This window comes from Bufo gargarizans, chromosome 11, assembly GCF_014858855.1.
Source record: "Bufo gargarizans isolate SCDJY-AF-19 chromosome 11, ASM1485885v1, whole genome shotgun sequence".
Taxonomy (NCBI): domain Eukaryota; kingdom Metazoa; phylum Chordata; class Amphibia; order Anura; family Bufonidae; genus Bufo; species Bufo gargarizans.
The window spans coordinates 4181756-4202740 of NC_058090.1; the positions used below are offsets into that span (position 1 = coordinate 4181756).

The 20985-nt window shown below is 44.3% G+C and overlaps 1 protein-coding gene across 1 annotated transcript in view; it reads left to right on the forward strand.

Annotated features, from left to right (window-relative positions):
* The first annotated feature begins 792 nt into the window (after positions 1 to 792).
* The window catches only part of CREB3L2 (cAMP responsive element binding protein 3 like 2), a 43667-nt gene continuing 23474 nt past the window's right edge, over positions 793 to 20985 (forward strand). The window contains exon 1 of the mRNA XM_044271795.1: positions 793 to 1198. Within this exon, the coding sequence (XP_044127730.1) occupies positions 1103 to 1198 (96 nt within the window). The 5' untranslated portion in view covers positions 793 to 1102. The remainder of the gene's footprint in view (positions 1199 to 20985) is intronic.

Genomic DNA, 20985 nt, shown 5'->3' on the forward strand with positions numbered 1-20985 from the left:
ACAACACATTAGTAAGTGACTTTCTCTACATGATAAATGCCGTTTGGTGGCGTGAGACAATCCCTTTAAATTTCCACTTTAAGTCCCCAGTCCACCCGTCAGTTATTGTGGGCCTTGTGAGCGACACCACCCTGCAGCATAGGGATGAGGCAGACCGAACCCAGTTGGGCGTAGTGTGTGGTGTCACCGCTAGTTATGTACATCATTATTATAGACCATTTATCATTATTGCATATTATTATTGTGATATTACTAGTAATCCTCATTATCATAACAAGCTGGGTATCACTATTATTAATAGTACTGTATTATGCAATTGAATGCAGGATTATTAATATTGCTGTTATTTCACCACATAATGTATAACATTCTAGGGCTCTGCTTGTAACAACCCGTCCAGAAATGATAGGAAGCAGCACTAGAATAACACAGCTGAGCAGCTCCACGTGGGGGCAAGACCACTCTGTGTTGGCTGCGCTGATATTCTTGTCCTTATCTCATTGGACGCGCCATCTTTCATCTCTTCCCTATTGGTCTCTTGGGACGTCAGTCAATTCTACGAAAGCTTTTTTAGTACCGGGTTTAACGCTCACGGCTTCCTCTGATTGGCTGGCGGAGTTATCAAGCAAAAGTAGCCCAGCCCACATTCCAGTGAACTACAGCTGCGTTTTCCCTAGGGGCACAGAGAGCTCGCTGATTGGCTGAGAGTAAAGCGTCAGGGATGACAGCGGATGGTGAGTGGACGAGACGCATAGGGGGCGTGTCTTGTGTCCAGGAGGGCGGGCGTGGACTGAGTGAGGCTGTCAGTCTGATCCTGAACGTTGAGGAAGGAGCTTCCTTCAGCTGTGCACTGACTTTTATTACCCTGACCTCCCACTGGACCTTACAGACCCTCACACTGGATTGAAGCCACTGTAATCACCCGATTTTCCATAGCAACACTGCCACTGCCCTCCAAACAGATACTGGAGACCCCTGCATTGCCAAAACTTCTTATTCCTCCAGTCCCTTTAAACTGCACGTCAGTATTTTGTATCCTAGTAATCTATACTCTTCACATCCCACTTGCAATTAACTCTTTGTGTTGCTTATCGAGAAGACCATGGAGATACTGGAGAGCGGAGACCCTGTCATACAATGGGACCGTAAACTGAGTGAGCTGTCCGAGGTGGCCGAGAGCGACTCGCTCTATAATACGGTAAGGAAACAAAATAGCTAATAAAGTTATTTTATTCCTGTCCGTCACAGCACATAGTGGGGTGAGGTAGTCACCGACTTTATTTTTAATTATAGGATTCATTTGGGGGGTTCACCTTAATTTTTTGGGGGGTCTTATTCACCTCCAACATATTCTCCGGTGCTTCCCAATGTCTACATCCAAATCCTTAAAGGGCGGACAGTGCAGATGTTCTAACGCTCCGCATCTGGATAGGGGCCAACATGTATGAGCACAGCTGTGATTATGGGAATGGGGGGGGGGGGGGAGGGGAGGTGACACATCTGAAACCGTTAAAGTTTTTCACTGCTCTTTTTGGAATTTTAAAAAAAGTTTCGTTAAAAATTTCTCTCCAAAGTGGTCGACTTTTCCACCCTTTTTGCCCTGCGTTGCCGGTTACCCTCCTAGACCCTTAGGACCGGTTTTGTAGATGTCGCTTTGTACTTGTTCCTCAGTTACAACTACTTGTCAGCAGGTGTACTTTGAGGCTAGGTGCTGTAAATTGGAGCAGCTGCTGCATCTAATTTACATCAGATGTAGGCAGCAGTTTCAGAACTTAAAGGGGAACTCCAGAAATATGTAAAAGTGCATCAGTACATGCTGAAATAAATTCTCCGGTGGTTCCAGCCTTGGGTAGAAATGAATGTGGGACGAGGGGTTGTCAAGTTGTCACGCACCTCCGGTAACTGCACGTATCCTAGCAACCCTGACAGTTTACAGGACTGACCCTTTCATCCTTGTAGTTCATACATCCCAATTTCTAACATGCTTTGGTGCACATTTACTAAGACTGATTTCATACGTCAGTCTTGGTAAAAAGTCCTGTGGAGTCGGAGCTGATGAATTTATTAAATGGCATCTTAATAAATTTGTTGCTTCTTCAGCCTCTTACAAAAACACGTAATCGACCTAAAATGCCCAAAGGTTGCTTTTTGTGCAAACCACCGCTTGTGCAAACATTTGCACCAGAAACACTGGAGTTGGAGATTTATCAAAGCTGGTGTAAAGGAAAACCGGCTTAGTTGCCCCCAGCAACCAATCAGATTCCACTTTTTACTTTTCAGAGCTCCTTTGGGAACTGAAAGGTGGAATCTGATTGGTTTCTATGTGCAACTAAAGCACTTTTCCTTTGCACCAGTTTGAAAATCTCCCTTAGGCCTCCTGCACACAACCGTAGGTATCCCGTTGGCATATTGCGGATCTGCAATACACAGGCACTGTTCCGTGTGTATTCCGCATCACAGATGCGGACCCATTCACTTCAATGGTTCCGCAAAGCCGGAGATGCGGAACGGAAGCACGGCACCCTCCGGAAGCACTACGGAGTGCTTCCCTGGGGTTTTGTCCCATACTTCCGTTCCGCAAAAAGATAAAACATGTCCTATCTTTTTGCGGAACAGGCGGATCGCGGACCCATTAAAGTGAATGGGTCGCGATCCGCTGCGGCTGCCCCACAGTCGGTGTTCGTGCATTGCAGCACGACCATCGGGGGCACACGTTCGTGTGCAGGAGGCCTTACTGTGTACAGCTTTCATACATTCCCTTTCGCGTGCCAGTTGCTATTGTCAAGATCTCTGTTTGCAGTCAGTGACTAGGACATTTTGGTTTACATTTGGAGGCTGATAGCAGCACAAATCTCTTTTCTGTTGTGATAGTTTGCTACAGTGTATCAGCCTACAGTCCAGGGTGCTCAGTTCACAGAGGATTGTCTACCCTGGATACAATTGCAGAAGACTCTTGGCTGTTGTTAGGTCTATACAGGTTTTCAGCTTCTGGATGTGAATAACTATTCCCATTCACTGACTGAAAGCAGAGATCTTGAAAAGAGTATTAGAAAGTTGCAGGACCTTTCACTATGAAGCTTTATTTATATAAAACCGTAAACCTGATTTTCTTGTACCCTATTAGTGCATGCTGAGATAATTGTGGGTTCCCTTCATTCAGGACCTTCATTCAGCTGGAGCAGAGACCACCTATAAAGAACCACTCTTGATGGAGAACCCGGAACGTCCATACATTACATAGACAGCCCATTGATTCATATAGGAACCGTGTAATGCTCGATTTGTCCTGTGGGTGCGCTGCAGGGAACATGGTTCCCCTACAGCTTGTAGGTGATCTCTGGAGGACACTGAGATGAGCTTAGTTATATAGGATATTGTCCAAAGTGTATATATTCATAGTGACAGGCTTGCCCAGAGGAGGGCCCACAATTAGGGATGGATAGGTTTCCAGTTGTCAGCTTTCTGCATTCTAATGCTGGGTGGGACCTGAAGGGGAGGTAATCTGTAACCCTCAGGGTTGGGAGGACTGATAAACAGGATTTACTGAGAAGGTCAACGCATCTGCTCCGAGGTGAAGCAATGACCTTTCCAGCAAACCATCATGTTTGTGTTTTCCTTTGTATTCCAGGAACACCCCCCCCCCCCTCCTCCATACAACATATATGAACGTTTTTTCTTTTATTGATTTACTTTTTATGATACATCAGGCACACCTGGGCACAAAATTTGATTGGTGGCAGTTTGGCCTCTGGGATCCCCATTGATTCTGAGATCGAGGGGTCCTGCTCCCTCTCGGCCTCCATTGGCTCCGTTGAAGTAAAGGGTAATGAAGGAAACCTGAAAATGACAGCACTTGTTACATGCTCTCCCACCAAGGATGGATAATAGGACCCTCATTCATATCACCCATGTTTCCATGGTTACGGAATACCCCCCAAACCCTTTTTTCCCATCCATCCCTTGCTTTTTGGCCTCCTTCACATGGTCCGTATTTGGAAGCCAAACACAGAAGAAGCACACTTTTTTCTATTATACCTTTTTCTCTGTAGGTTCCACTACTGGTTTTGGGCTCATGCGCACGACCGTTGGGTGTTTTGCGGTCCACAAATTGCAGATCCACCCACAAAACACGCATACTGGCCATGTGCGTTCCACATTTTGCGGAACGGAAGGGCCGGCCCCTAAAAGAACGGTCCTATCCTTGTCCCCCTCCCTCCATACTGCTGTAAGATGGGCTAATTTATGCCGAGGCGAATAAAGGCTCATCTAAGGCAGTCCGTGCACCTGGAAAGAAAAACTACTCCAGCCCCTGTTGCCTGTTTTCAAGCGTGAATGTTAGTAATTTTGCAGTTGCCGGAGTCCCATCATGGCCCCCGACAGGCCTCCACCCCGCCCAACTGCCAAACACGACGTAAAACTGGCCGTGCGACTAAATTTAGTTGCACAGCAGGTAGAAAATAGAACTTGCGACTAATATTATAACTATAGTTGCAAGTCCCTTAATAATTGATCCCCAACTACTGCTGGGTGAGACTACACAGGGATTGTTTGTAGTCTGTTACCATGGAGACCACAGAGACACTTTTTGTAAAATTCCCATTCAAACATTTTGAGGTAATAAATAGGGGACCGCTTCTTTGGCAGCCCTCACCCTGAACCACTTTAATTATTGAAGACAGAGCAGGCTGTGTGGTCAGGATGGCCATCACTGGTCCACAAGACCATCGAGCAATTTCTGGAGTGACTTTTGCCCAATGCCACATTACCAGGCATAGCGGATTCACCAGGTTTTTTTGTTAGTTTAGTATGAGCAGTAGGTATTTACTTTCTTTAACCCTGCATGTCTTTGCTTGTCCACCGCTCACCCTGTAGATGTAGTCAGCCTAAATTCACTGCTGTGGAATTCTTGGCCACGCTACAGAATGTCTGGAAAGGATCATTCTGGTACCAGGAGCCGCCGGGCCCCTGTACCAGGCTCTGAGGAATGACACCTTTGTACTTTCTTCAAGGCCCCGACTATAGGGGAGACCTATCATGACATATTATATACGGATCCTACACATATTATTATAACATGCTGGCTACTAGAGACGCATAACGGAAACGGGACGGATCCGTTATGCAGCCCATAGACTTCTATTATAACAGGCATTCCGTCATAGAATTGCGTTATGGTCCGTGGTAACGGAATCCATAACGCAATTCACCAAACGAAGTGTGAGCGAATTTCATAAGCGGAAATTCGCTCATCTCTAGCTACTATCATACAGTAACTGCATGGTGTTATCTCCTGCACCTCGCCCTTATCTGAGGTCTACAAAATAACTGCTTCCGGTAAAATATGTCTAGTGGTTACTAGTCCTAGAGCTTTACTTCTTGCCAAGTTTATAGGGGCACACGGCTGGATGGGCGGCTGGGCCTCTGTTTTGTTACTAACCCTTTGAAATCTGATCTGGGACAGCTTCCGTCTGCAGATGACTAGAGCATCACTAGAGCAGATGCTGTTGGCACCACTGATGCTCTACGGTATACCACATACAGTACGTATTGGTTTTAAACACTGTGAAAATGGGTAACTGAATGTTTAGTTTTCCCTCGGGGTGTCGGGCACTCCCTACTATTTACAGTATTGCTGGACCCCCCTATGCTATAGGGAGCCTGTCTGTCCTGAGTGTAGTTCATCCACCTATACATAGGGTGGGCGGAGCATGACACAAATTCCTGCAGAAATAAAGTTCTAGAAGCTATGTGCATAAAGTCAGGGGAAGTATGATTATTGTTTTTTAGTAATATATTATTATTATTATAATTTTTTTATTCAGACGATTTCCCTTTAATTTTCTTCTTTTAAATAAAGGACAATCCATTTAATAACTGGTTTCTTTCACCTCAGCCACAAAGAGCAGTGTAGTTGTAACAGTGTCTGCGGGGTTGGTGCCAGGCGGAATAAGAGCCTTATAATAACATAGCTAAATATATATCTCAGCATACACTGGATCTGTGTGTGGGGGAAGGGGGCAACCATCCGACAAAGAGCCCCTTCACGCCCAGCTTCTGTTCCGCTAGTGAAGAGATAAGTGTATTGTTTATAATGAAATGACAAAACTGAAATGTGCGCGGGGGGTGTAAAATCCCTATGAAATACAACAGCTTAGATGATTCTCGTCTGTCCGTTTTTCAGTTATTCTTATTCTGGGAAAGCTGGGTGACACCCAGTAGGGCCGCCATGTATGATCAGATCTGACCACCTAAACTAATAAAGACCCTGCAAACCCCAGACCCATAAGCACATACAGATCCCAGACCCATACTTGCCAACATTTCAAAAGTCAAAATAGGGATATTTAAAGGGGTTTTCTAAGATTTGTATACTGATGACTTATCCTCAGGATAGGTCATCAGTATCTGATTGTGGGGGTCCGACACCTGGGCTGTTTGAGAGGGCACCAGCTCTCCTGTGAACACCGCAGCCTTCTCGCAGCTCGCCAAGCACAGCACTGTGCTTGGTATCGTGCTCAGCCCCATTCACTTCAATGGGCTGAGCTGCTCCTAGGCCACGTGACACATGAACATGTCGTCACTCTGCCTAGCAGGGATGGGCAACCTGCGGCACTCCAGCTGTTGTGAAACTACAACTCCCAGCATGCGTACTTTGTCTGTCTGATTTTTTTCTGAACTCTCAAAGAAATGCCTCATGTTGCCCACCCCTGGGTAGAGAAAGCTGAGAAATACAGACCCCAGACCACATGAATACAGGTCTCAGATGTTGCACCCAGCTTAATTTGCCTTCTCCTCCAGAAGTCCGGGAGTCTCTGCTTATCCGTGAGTCCAATATGACTGAGCCCATAAGACTTGTATATAATTGCCGATTCGGGGTAGTGTTGAGCCGTTGTCCACAGCAGCCAATCAGATTCCAGCTTATATCTTTGAGAGCTGGTTAGAATATGAGGGAAGAGAACTGATTGGCTGTTGTGGGCAGCTGTTCTTTCTCCTTTGCCAGGTCCTGGATGTGCTTGGCACTATATGGCTGGACTTTGTGAAGGGTTCTGCACATTCCTCTCCCCCTTCTTTTACCTCAAGTGACTTTCCAGCTGCAGACTGACTGGAATCTTGGCTTATCCTCGAATACAGACATTTCCGCAGTGTGGGTCTATGCAGGATTTCTGTTATCGTGGTCCCTTACCCTCAGGCAAAGTCTTAACGGCCTAGGTTGTTATTTATTTGCCACCTTTGGTTTGGCCTATACTTGTTTTATCACATCTGGTCAGTCAAGGTCACGCTGCAACCCCGCGGCTCTGACAGGGTCAGGAATCTGCATCTATTTCAGGCGCCACCCAGCTTTCCCAAACTCCTGAATGGTGGATCCTCCTAAGTATGCAGCAACAAGAAGCAGGTGGAGACCAGACTGTGGCGCTAGACCGATCTGACATTCAGGACTGCTAGAAAACCTCCTTTGGTAGCCATTCAGCTTTCCCAGGAGCAGATATACCTGGAAATGCTGGAATATCATTTTATACTCATGCCACACATCATGGTGGAAATGTTTTTGGAGGTTCGTCAGTGACTGCAGCTCCTACAAGGGTTGTCATTCGGGTTTTCCACACCCCAGAATGGTAAACTCGCCCATTGATGCAGCAGTACAGGAGTCGACAACCCGAGCAGTAACCGTGACCATTCTGAGGGGCACAAGGTTGTCATTAAAGGGGTCCCTCCAGAGATACGTTACATAAAGTGCTCACTGGGGGATTTTTGAGGGCTTTCCATTGAAGAACTTTAAAGTCAACCTCTTCCCCTTCCAACCCCTGTCTAAAAATGGCTGACAACAGGGAACACTAGCCTGTATTGATGTGCACCGCATATCAAGACTTTACAATCCATATCTCTTTAAGAAAGGATTCCAGTTGACAGAGGTTTCAGATTTCCTGCATCCTACATTAATTCCTTCCATGGGAAACTGTGACCTAGCTTCGCCAGAATCCTTCCATCTGACTCAGGGTGGGCTGGACATTTTCTGCCTCCCCCCATTCCCATTGTGGGAACCTTCCATTTTTTGGCATTTGTTTGGTTCCTTTTAAATTTCACTGGAATGCGTTAAAAATGGCCCCCAACTTGTCTCATTGCGCTGGAGGAAAGTCATCTGTCCAGCTATATTAATTGTAAACAGCAGCCCCCCGAGTGGATTACTAATGTTACATCTGTATGGAATGCGACTCTGCAGACAGACAGTGCGGTTAGGCCTTGTTCACACTTGTGTTTTTCATGGACGTGTGCTATCTGCATTTTCCACAGACAACACACGTACCTATTGATTTTAATGTGTTTACTCATTATGGAGACATGCACTACTTTGTCCACGTTGCAAACCAAACATGACCATTAAAGTCTATACGTCCTAGACTTATACATCTGTCAGTGTTTCACCGATCATTGGTGGGAGATGTTCTGGAAATTAATTTTCATCTGAGCAGTGTCCATGGTATATGGATGACACACAAAGGGCAAAAAACAGACACACGGACCAAACAGGGTTTCTTCACGGATGGATTTTCTACGGACGCTAGACACCTGATGTTTATGATCTGTGGAAAGTTGGGTGACACTGTGGAAAGTTGGGTGACAACTCTTAAAGGGGTTGTCTCATAAAGCCAACCTTGTAATCAGCTGATCGCCTTGAGAAACCCCTGTCAATTAGCTTTTATCCTATCTTTCCTCCATTCAAATGAAGAGCCGTGTCTGCCGGGGCCATTTTCTTTTCTTGCTCGACCCCTTTTATTGCATTCCCCTTGTAATAAAAATTTTGGAGCACCTATTCTTATTAATTTTATGAATTTGTTAGCGGTTTGCAATGAAGGTCCAGATGGGTGTTACCAGTTAGGAGACTGTCCCTGTGTCAGTCTGATGCTGTACAATCAATGCTGACTAGTGTTTAGCGAACTTGTGTTTTAAGTACGGCGTCTAAAGTTCGGGTTCGGGTTATCGAAGAATCGCATTGTGGATTCCGCTACCACAGACCATAATGGAATTTAGAATCCATAACGCGATTCTTCGATAACCCGAACTTTAGACGCCGAACTTAAAACACAAGTTCGCTCAACACTAGTGCTGACACCCCCCAACTGGTAACACCCATCTGGACCTTTTATTACAAACTGCTAACAATTCACTCATAGTTTCTAGTAGGAATAATAAAAGAATAGCACAACACAGTCTTAAGAATAGATGCTCCATAATTATTACATGGAGAATGCAAGTAGTTACCGTACTAAAACCAGACATATCAGGAGAGGCGACGGGTCCTCTTTAATGACATCCATATGCCCTGTAAGGCCACTGTAGTGGTTGTCGCCCATCAGCTTTGCAGGAGACCGCAGTGACTACGACTTGTATTTCTAAGGGAAATGCTCCTGAGGACTGAAGTGCATAATAAGCCATGTATGGAAAACTGAAAATTGCTACCAGGCCCTTCAGTCAGGGCAGAACTGCTCAAGTTGGTTGTCACTTTCCCTTAAACCACCATCAAAGACCCTGTTGTCTCCATACAGGAGGACCAGTGTTCTGTGGGTGCCAGCACCCTCACTTTTGGGGCTGGGCTACTGTAAAAGGGTAATTCAGACAACAAAGACTCATTGAAAGTCCCTACGAGCCGCAGAATTTCTGTGCGGTGCTCTCTCTGTATTCTGGTATATGTTACATTTCACAAGACTTCCTTTTTTCTTCTTCTGTTGCATCTATTTGTGAGAAAGCTGGATGACACCCAATATGGCCATTGTTACAGCCTTTCCAGATCCCTAAATCTCAAACCAGTTATGCCCCAATCTAGGGGCAATGAATTGAGCGACCCGTTGGGAATGCGCACGACTTATCTATTCATTTCTATGAGAAAGCCGAGTACAGCACTCGCCTATCTCCAGAGTTCCCATAGAAATGACTGGAGCAGCAGCACGCATGTCCGACCTGCCGCTCCGTGGGGGACCCTGTGGATAGGGGATAAGGTATTCCCCTTTTAAGGTACAGTATGTCTACATGGAGCAATCTACATGGAAAAATCCAATCTGTATTTGCTGTGGGAACCGTCTGAAAATGCACAGATCATCCTGTGGATCCACATGTGGATACTTGCTTTCATTTCGGTCTGGAAACCGTGACAACGTTTTTTTTTGTTTTGTTTTTTTTTTTTTAAATATTTTTCATGTTGCATAAAACAGGCCGAAATCCATGTAAAAAATGCTATATGAGCATACCCTAAGACCCTTTACATGGGCTGATGATCGGCTGATGGGAACGCCAGTCTGCATCAGGCCATGTACAAGCAAATTACATGTGGCCTACCGGCGCTCCTTCACAGCTTGCGTAAAAAGAAAGCTTCCTTACATGGGGCAATTTTCCCCCCGAACTAACAGCAATCAAGGATATACATACAAGTCAGTGGGCGCTTGTTAAAAGAGCCTTTCACTTTTTTTTTTTTTTTTTTTTTTTTTTTTTAATGTTTTTGTTAACAGGCAGTTGGATTATTTTCATTACTTTCCTGTCTGTTGTCTTTGTACCCGAGTCTAAAGATCAGTATTTGTTCATTTCTCCTATCAGATCTAATCCTGCAAATAGTCCGCTCTCCCTCTGAGACTAATGGACTTTCCCTTAGAATAGAAAGTCCTCCTATGCTGCAGCTATATACGGACTGCATCAATCCGACTTGGAGGGGGAATGTAGTTGCAAGTTGCACTTGTAAATGTTGTGCTAAAATCTGTCTCCTGTTTTTTTTTTTTTTTGTCTTACCTGAGTTGTAGCATTTTTTCACTTTAGCATTTTCTTTGTGGTATTTGCATAGTTAGCAAGTTTGTACTTTCCAAAGAACAGTTCAGGATGGAGTACAACTTTCTAAACTGTACCTCATCCCAACACTGCATTCACATGGCTGTATGTGGTCCACGTTATGGCCACGTTTCCTGGACCCACCACAGTTCATGTGAGATGAACTCATTGCACTGTAGTGATCTATGATGCTGTGAGTTCCAGCCCAACTGCCGGTCTACTGTCCCGTACTCAAATGATGCTGTGAGTACAAGTGAGTAGACCCGCGGTGGGGCTGGAACTCACAGCGTCCTAGACATGGGGCCTGAAGAAAAACGCAACATGGATATAATAATAACCTAGAGCGAGCTACTGTAGTGCATGAAAATGCATCCAATGACATGAGAAGCAGTGAATAAACGTGAGGGAGGATAGGAGGATGGGAGTAGGCAATCCACAGTGCTGACACAACATGGTATCTTCAGTCTTCATACAAATTGCAAGTGTTGAGCTACATTCACACGTGAAAAACGGACGTGTGATAGCTGTTTTTGTAATGGGACTATTCAGATGGACTTTTTTTATTTTATGGCCGGTGAATAGCATCCATCAAAAAATAGGACGTCCTATTTTTGGCCAGTTTCACCGCCTGACAGGCCCCATTGAAATCAATAAGAAATTTTTTAATGGCCGCTTACTGGAATACACCCGTTTAACAGCCGTTAAAAAAGGGGTACACTAGTGAAAAATAGCGTTTTAAGGGTTAAAATAAAAATTATAAAAGATGAATCACCTCTCCACTTGCACAAGCAGAGACAGTTGATCCTCTTTCAGCGTGATCGCTGGAAGAGCATGGTGACGTCATCGCGCTGGAAGCACTGGTCCTTCTGCATCAAGTGAGGAACGACTGTTCCTGCATGTGGATAAGGTGAGTAAAAGTAATAGAAAATGGATGCAAAAAGGGCAGTGAAAAACTAACAGTGTTTCCGTTTTTCATGTCGTGTGAACGTAGCCGTAATCTTAAAATATAACAGGAGATGGAAAAAGATAGAGATTACGATAAAAGGAAAGGGAGGAAGATGGCTAGTGGCTTTTATGGCTGGGGAGGCAACAGGGAGAGAGTCGGTAGAATGTCTGCCCAGTATTTCCTTTATTTGGGGAGAAAGCTTTAGGGTTTTGGGAATGTTGAGAGCCAAGGAACCCAAAGTTTTTGAAACTTGTTTCTTCAAACTGACCTTACCCACCCAATCTTGGAAAGAAGATGGAATCACTTGCCTCCAATAAAAGAGGGACCAGGGATTTAGCTGCAGCAATCAGGTGCGTGGCTAGATTAGATCTGGTAAGGGAAAATGTGTTGTCCTACTTCGCTAAGAGAGATGTCCACTGAGCAGACCTTCCAAATGGATAGCTGTATCTGATGCCAATAAGGTTTAATCAAGGGACAATTCCACCATCTGTGGGAGAGATCCTGTCTTTCACACATCGGCAACAAATACCATTATCAGTCGACTAATGTGCTTGAAACTATTCAGGAGTATGGTATCCTCTAGTACTTTATAGTGGTTCTCCTGTAATCTAATGCAAGACGAAAAACCAGAAGACTTTTGCAGAACACTAATTTCAGAGTTGGACAGAGAAATACCTAGCTCTCTCCCAAGCACACAAAAATTCAGTTTTTTTAGTAAAAGGGCTACAGTGACCAAGGTGAGCTTGAAGGTATGACAATTTCCTAATAGATGGGTTTTTAGCTATAGCTGTTCTCTCAAACTCTTATAAGAGACGTCTGGAGGAGGATGTTGTGTCAATTGTCTGGCACAGGCTTTCTGTATGACGTTGTGCCAGAAAGGATATCTCCTTTCCATTAAGAGCCTGCCTGATTATCTCCTTATCTAGCAGGCCAGGTATTGGGATGAGTTCCTGTATGGTTAAAGATTGGAATTTGAGACAAAGGCCATGGTAGGTGTCCCTATCTTCCCGCAAGTAATCTGGGATGTAGCTAGCTGGAAGTACAGGAGATGGCATTGGCATGCAAATTATGACACGGGAATCCCACATTTTCCTCGTCACTTTTTTATTTTTTTTTATTTTAAAGGGAACCTGTCATCAACTTTATGTTGCCCATAGTAACGGCAGCATAAAGAAGAGACAGGTGAGTTGATTTCAGAGGTCTGCCATTTAAAAGTTAAAAATAAGGGGTTGCCGAGAACCAACATCACAATTATTGCAGCCTGGGCCTGGAAAAGAGTCATGGCCTCTTAAGAGAGTCCATGGTTATTCATAATATCCTGCTCTCCTCGCCCATCTGCTGATGACTGACCGTCTTCTACCTAGTTTTCTCCCTTCCTCTCTAGGAGAGAACTGCCAATCATCAGCAGGTGGGCAGGAGATTAGGAATAACCAGGACTCTTCTCAGGTAGATGTGACTCTTTTCTAGGCCTGAGCTGTAATGGTTATGAGGCTGGTTCTCAGCAACCACTTACTTTTAGCTCATGAGTGACATACTGCTGACATCAGCATTTCTGTCACTATTTTATGCTGCCCTCAGTGAGGTCAGCATAAAGTTGATGACGGGTTCCCTATAAACTGTGCATCTTTTGTTTTCAATTCTCTCACTTCCCCTGGTTGATTTTAGTCTTGAAGGATTTCTACCACCTCATTTTGACCTAATTAGCTCTCAGACACTAGTAGCGATCTGCTAGTGTCTGATCTACCTAACAATGCTATTCTCAGACCTTTGTGTGGATCCGTTTCACTAAAAAACGAACTTTTATTGATATGCTAATGAAGCCTCTAGGTGCTATGGGGGCGTCTTTTCAGCACCTAGAGGCTCTGTCTACTCACACTGTATGCCGCCCCGCTCGTCCGTCAAGCCCGTCCATCTCTAGAATGCCATCCTCCATCTCAGCCAGCGGACTAATTCTCGCGCCTGTGCCGTGCGCGTCTGTATTCGGCGCAGGCGTAGTGAATGTCTGACTGCTCCCTGCACAGACATCTCCACTATGCCTGCGCCGATTACGTCAGAGTGCTCCGAGGAACAGATGGCGCAGTGGAGATGCCGGCGCAGGGAGCGTTCAGACAGTCATTGCGCCGAATACAGACGCACGCTGCGACAGAGCCTCTAGGTGCTGAAAAGACGCCCCCATAGCACCTAGAGGCTCATTAGCATATCATATTCGTTTTTTTGTGAAACGGATCCACACAAAGGTCTGACAATAGCATTGTTAGGTAGATCAGACACTAGCAGATCGCTAGTGTCTGAAAGCTAATTAGGTCAAAATGAGATGGTAGAAACCCTTTAAGTCTTCCAGTGTAGAGTCCTCTCGTCATGATTCTACCCAAAGTAGACAACGAGTAGATCAGGATCTGCAGGTAGATCTTGTGCGGGTTCTGAGTAAATCTCAATGTCTTCAGCTGGATATACACTAGATCTTGTAGATTGTAAGCCCTTGCAGGCAGGACCCTCTCTCCTTCTGTAGCAGTTTGTAACTAGTCTTGTTCATGCTTAGGCTACTTTCACACTAGCGCTTGATCGGATCCGTTCTGAATGGATCCGATCATATTAATGCAGACGGAGGCTCCGTTCAGTACGGATCCGTCTGCATTAATAACTTAGAAAAATTTCTAAGTGCGCAAGATGCCTGGGACGGATCCGTTCAGACTTTCAATGTAAAGTCAATGGGGGACGGATCCGCTTGAAGATTGAGCCATATGGTGTCATCTTCAAGCGGATCCGTTCCCATTGACTTACATTGTAAGTCTGAACGGATCCGCTCGCCTCCGCACGGCCAGGCGGACAGCTGAACGCTGCTTGCAGCGTTCAGCTGTCCGCCTGGCCGTGCGGAGGCGAGCGGAGCGGAGGCTGAACGCCCATTCAGACTGCATCAGGAGCGGAGGCTGAACGCCTATTCAGACTGCATCAGGGCTGGACTGAGGCGTTCGGGTCCGCTCGTGAGCTCCTTCAAACGGAGCTCACGAGCGGACCGACGAACGCTAGTGTGAAAGTAGCCTTATTGCAGTTGTCTGTATTATGTATGTATACCCCTTTTTCATGTGTATAGTTCCATGGAACGACTAGACTTTCACAGCAGGTCTATAAAGTTCTGAAAACAACGCCATATAGTTAAACAGCAGCTTGACTATCTTGGCTTCTAATGGTAGGCTCAATGAACTTTACAAGTATTCACAAGGTTTTTCATAGATGTGTCTTGTGGTGAGGGTCTAAGGGACCTTTTTTGGCCATTAAAGTAAGTTCCAGTTCATGATATAGCATCTCAGTTGGCTCTCATCATTTAGCTTCATTTACATGGAGCAGTTATTGGCACTGCATGTGTCCGAACAATCATTTGGCGCATACACTTTTATTATTGTCGTCAGGATATCCATATTTACACAGTGTGATGTGTTTCTGATCACCCACAATTCTGATCCACATGAAAGATGAGATCAAACAAGAGACTATCTCCATCAGTTCCTATCACAGTGAATGGAGTGGCAGCATTCATGCACGTCTGCTGCTCAGGTGGATGTCTGTCCCATCAGTAGCACCCATAGTGATCAGACACATCACCTATCTTATGGATCGAAGACAAGTGTTCAAGTGTTGATTCTGGGAAATCTTTTAAAGGTCACAGTCTGTGACATATACGTGGTCGCTTCTCATTTTTTTTTTTTTTTATCATGGTAGATATTTAATATCTTCTATAATTCTACCCTAGAGCTTTACCTCAGCATAGTTTGGTTTCCTGATCTAGGTATTTACTACTCTCCTCTTGACCCCCTGATGGACAGTTTGGCCAAGACATCTGTATTTTTCTTCTTGTAAACTTTTTCAGTCTGAGTCACTGTTTCTGGTGGAGGATGGGAAGAAAGTTGAAAAATAGCCAAACAAAATACAGATGTTTGAGTTGGGGCTGATCACTAATGGCTGCCAGATGCGACCGTTCTTTCCCCAGCACTTGGAGGGCTTGGAGGGCTTGGGGAGGAGGGGAGGTTTTAGTCACTCTAGTATTGCCAGCCCTTGAAGTAAACAATGAGACTGGTGGTGTCCTGTCATTTCTTCATATTGTTTAGATCTTATGGTCAGACCTAGGTTTTAATGATTCAGCCTAGAAGTTTTATTATCAGCTGTTTCTCTTTGAGTCCTTGATTTATTGCATTTAGCTATTTTTAAAGTATTTCTGTTGCTTTCCAAATCATACATTTCTGGACCAGTGTTGTACATTTCCACCCGATATCACCTTCCTAGGTCTCTATTTAAAGGGTCCTTTCAAGACTAAAACACTGATGGCTTATCTGAGGATAGGCCATGAATGTCCCACCAATCAAGCAATTATGGCCTATCCTAAGAATTAACAGAATTTCTCACCACAGTATCTCAATGGCCACACCCAACCTATGTTTTACATATGCTCCCCTGTGACCCCTTCAGGTGCCGGGTTCTAGGGATTTAGATCAGGCATGCTCCAACCTGTGGCCCTCCAGCTGTTGCAAAACTACAACTCCCAGCATGCCTGAACAGCCTACAGCAGGGCATTGTGGGAGTTGTAGTTTTACAACAGCTGGAGGACCGCAGCTTGAGCATGCCCGATTTAGATAATCCAGACCTTCTGTATGTGTTATACCAAGCACCAACCTTTTGCAGTGATCTTGTCAACTGCACAGTAGTTGTAAGGCCTCCGGTTTGCACTTGATTCTAGGTGGACAACTTGTGGGTTTCTGTCTTCTACTAAGTCAGGCATGTGTTTCATAACCATAACTTGCCTTTGTTTAGTTTTTTAGTTTTTTGTGAATGTTGTGTTTTCAACAACCATTTTGGAAGCATAAAGCGGACTCTTCATGGTACTTTGCCCAGAGGGGCAAACAAGAGTGTGTGGTCTCCTGTATGTATTTCACGCTCCATGTTTACGTCAGTGTCCACGTGCGTTCCCTTTAGTTGACATTTTCCATGTGTACAGACACTCTGGCGTACTGAATGGGATTAGTTCAGTGACAGACAATTGAAATGTCAGTTCCCCTTGGGTGATTAGTCATGTGGCATTAGCAGTACCTGGCAGGTTAATTAGGAGCCTGGCATTTAAATCTTCTCCACATTCTCTATGCTAACAAGTCCTGTTACATAGACCTGTACTATAATATATTTAGTTGGAAATCGGTAGGGTGCCCTTGGAGAGGTCACTTCAGGCCCCAAACAGTTATTACTGGCCACACAAAATAATTGTGCATAACTTTTGTAATGTAATTTTTTGGAAAACTCCAGTTACAACATGGACTGTAAATTTGTTATTTATATTTGATATCATTTTAAATGAAATTTAGAAAGTAGTGCCTAGGTATTAAAGGTATTGTCCATGTTGTTTTTTTTTTTTTTTCTCTAAATCTTCCTCATATCTTCACCTGTTGACCTGTCAAGCAATTTATACTTACCTTTTCCCTACCACTAGGTTTTAGCTCAGTGGATCCCGAGCTCCATCTTTGCAGCACTTTCGATCCCTGCATGTAAACTTCCTTCAGGAACAGGGTTGCATGCCCCAGAAGTGAGCCTTTGGCTGCAGGGCATATGTGACCCCATCCCTGAACTAAGTTTACATGCTGGGACTGGCCAGGACCCCAGAACTGAAACCCAGTGACAGGGAACTGATAAGTATAGTTCCCTTGACAGGTCCTGCTTTTGGTTTAAAAAAAAAAAAGTGGACAACACCTTTTATAGTTACATTGTCAAATCAAGCAGGCTTTGTGGCATACAATAGATGAGGTGTGTTTGGCTCCATGAAAGTCTCTTCCCCTCCTCCATGAGGAATGCATTATGTCTGTCTGGCAGACCTCTTTTTTGTTAGCCTGCCATCCTCACAAAGCTTCTGCAGAAGTGTTCAAATTGACTATGCATCTATAAAACGATATAAAGCACTGCCGCTCTTGGGTTCTGTGGTGGCATCATAGTAGTAATATACTTTTAAGGTCAGTCTCCATTTTGAAAAAAAAATCTGCATGGGTTGTTTGTCTGGGGTTGACGGCCCAACCCTAGAAGGAATCTTTGAGTCCTTTGAGTCCCCAGCTGAAGATGGAGGATACCAAGAGATGGACACTAGATTTGTAGATAACGTGTATGAAAAGTCTCTAGCATGGTCATATCACCCAACAGAGGCTGATGTATCTGCAGGACTATGAGTATCTTCTAGAAATAAAGTCCCTGTTGTTTGGCATTAGTCAACCTACTTTATTAAAAAGCCTCTCATTTTGAGAGCAGAGGGAGTTAATTTTTTGTGGCTGCATTTTCAGATCACATCCAGGCCCCACCATAGTTTGTTTTTCTGGTTAAGTCATCCAGTTTGGCCCACAGGACGTTTGGCTTTCTGGAAACTTCACACTGCACTCCATCGTGCTAGCTAGACATATGCAAAGTGACTCAACATTAATACCATTTTCTGTAAGCCCTTTCAATCCTTGGCCAGCTCCAGGGGTCTCTAAGGGCTGACAAACTGGACAACACCATTATAGACAGTTGCCAAGAAAAATGACGCCGATGCTTAAGTAAAAACTCCTTTGCATGTGAATACACTAGAACTGTTGTCCTTGGTTAAATTATTCAGAAATGTTACTGTACTTTTTGGGAAATATTAAAAACACGCGCTTGTAGAGTAAGGCCAGATAGCTAAATGAGGCCCTGCACAAGAACAAAAATTTGAGCCTCTGTTGGGGCTTATAGGGGGATAATGGAAGGAGTGACCCTGTGTGCATCTGGTTCATGGGGCCCAAAATTAATTAAGAGAGATTGTAGGTCTCTATATTTCCCATTGGTTTCCCATCAGGTTGTCATGCATGAACAATCAAGTTCTGGGACAGGGTCTACCCGTTTATGGTGTCAGATTACAATTTACCTTTAACACTTGTAATGCTTCAATGTTGATGATCCATTCAACCTGCCCTAATAGTAGTCCACTTTTTTTTACCTGGGTGTCTTGTAATACATCCCCCACCCCCTACCACTAACGGTGTTCACTGCATACCTGGTTGTGTCTGTTTTCAATCTGGAATTCCTGCTAAAGGGCCATTATGCAACCCTGCGCCTCCGCTATGGACTCTGACATAGGAAATTAAGGTCACCATGAACCGTATTGGATTTGGCTCTGATTCTGCAGATACAGCAATAACCAGATGACATGTAGCTGTCATCCACAGATACTGCTGTATTGACTTTTTAAGGCTGGAATCACACATGTTTTTATTAAAAAAAAATGTAAGCCTTTAAGCCAAAGCCACGAGTGCATTCAGGGGGAATGAGAAATAAAAAAAAAAAAGGAGAACTTCTTCTGGATCTACTTCTGGCCCCGACTCAAAAAAACTACATAAGAAACAACTTTTTAGCCTGAAGAGTAATTCGGCTCCCAGTTGTTATAAACTTCTATAATCCATAAAAGTTCCTTACAGACCTATTAAAAAATAGGTTTCGGTAAAAAAAATGTGTTCCCATCATGCCTCAGGATAGAGCCCACTCTTTGTAGGAGCTTTCTCATGTACTTATTGTGGACCTCTACTCAATAAATGCACTGTATATGAGGAATAGAAGGAAAGTGACAGCTGCTCTGAATATATGTCAGGATCAGAATAGTTGTCACGTTTCACGCAAGTACAGCCATTGCTCAAGTAAATAAAATATATAATACTGCCCCCAACGCTTATGGCTTATTGTGGGAGGTACCAGCAGCAGGACAACCTGTAATCCATTTTTTTACATGGACAACCCCTTTAAGGATTTGTTTGACTGATGATATCACAATCATGATGTCTTTAAAAACTTTCCCTTTGTAAGCAGAAATTGAATTTGTTGTTCCCGAGCCCTGGTGCCTCACAGAGAGCCCTAAGGCTCTTCTGCCACTTAGGAGGGCACATGGTAGCTTTGGTACCCCTTTACTTCCATCGTCTTCCCCTGAACACCCTTTGTGGCCCCATATGGAGTAAGTCTGCTTCTCGTTTCTGTTTTTTACATTCTGACCCGCTGTGGACTTTAACAGCCCACACATGGAATCCAAAAGTTCAGATAATTGCTGACTGGCTTACAATACTTGCTGCCTTCTTAAAGGGCCAGCACATTTTTTACAGATATGACTGTATAGAACTGTGCGTTTATATCAAATACACCTCAGGAGCGGTGAATTTCTGTTTTTCTTTCCACAGCTTTACATACATGAGGGTGTTAGTGTTATGCAAAAAGGTTTTCTAGGAAGAACATGGTGTGATGTGACCAGCCATTTTAACCCCAGGGTAGAGCCTATCCGTTTTTAGTGTCCTGTCATTGTAATGGGTCACTGCTTCCTATTCTATGCTATTAGAATTATCCAACTCTTACACTTAGTTATACCACCGAAAGTGGTCAAATTCTGACTGCCACCTAGCTTTCCTAGAGCCCTGGCAACTATGTCTAGTTATGTTGTAGGACAGCCATGCTGCTTTTTCATATATAAATAGATCTGCCTTTCAGGGGCTTGGGAAAGCTAGGTAACAACCTCTGGATTGGCAGCCATACTGCTGTTTACCCATTTCTTGGAAACCACTCTAACCAACAATAAAATGGATTATTAATGACGCAGGTTGGATGTTCATTAGCTCACCGCTGGAGCCCCTGCTGCGTCCTAGGCAGGGATTACAAATATCGCCAATTAATCCTTCGCTGCCTGTGGAAGATGATACCGCATTTATGAGTAAAGTTCCTGGAAAACCGCTTTCAGTAGGCCTATTCATTCCAGGCGTAATTAACACTTCACCCCCCGCAAGGCCCGTGTTTTGTTACTGGTTGGGGCCTATAATGATGGCAGCGCCACTATACACATGAAACACTGATGGAAAGCAGATCTCTATAATGTGGCTGCACTGGAGGCCTCAAACTGTTCACACCTTTCTTAGCTGAATGTCTGAGAAAGTTGGGTGACGTCATTACAGTTCTTGCAAAAAAAAATAATGTTTTGGCTCGCCTATAGCTCTGAATGGCATATCCGCTATGTTTGCAGTCTCCCCCATGCGAAATGGTTCACTGTAATCATACGATACATACAATAGGTCAATTTCTAAAGCGCCATACAGTATGATATCCGTATATCAGCATCTCCATACAACCACCTAAGCAGCAGAATCCCGTAATACCAAAGTAAATGCTCTAATACCAGACATACAGTTACCAATGGTTCCATATATAAAGTTATCTAA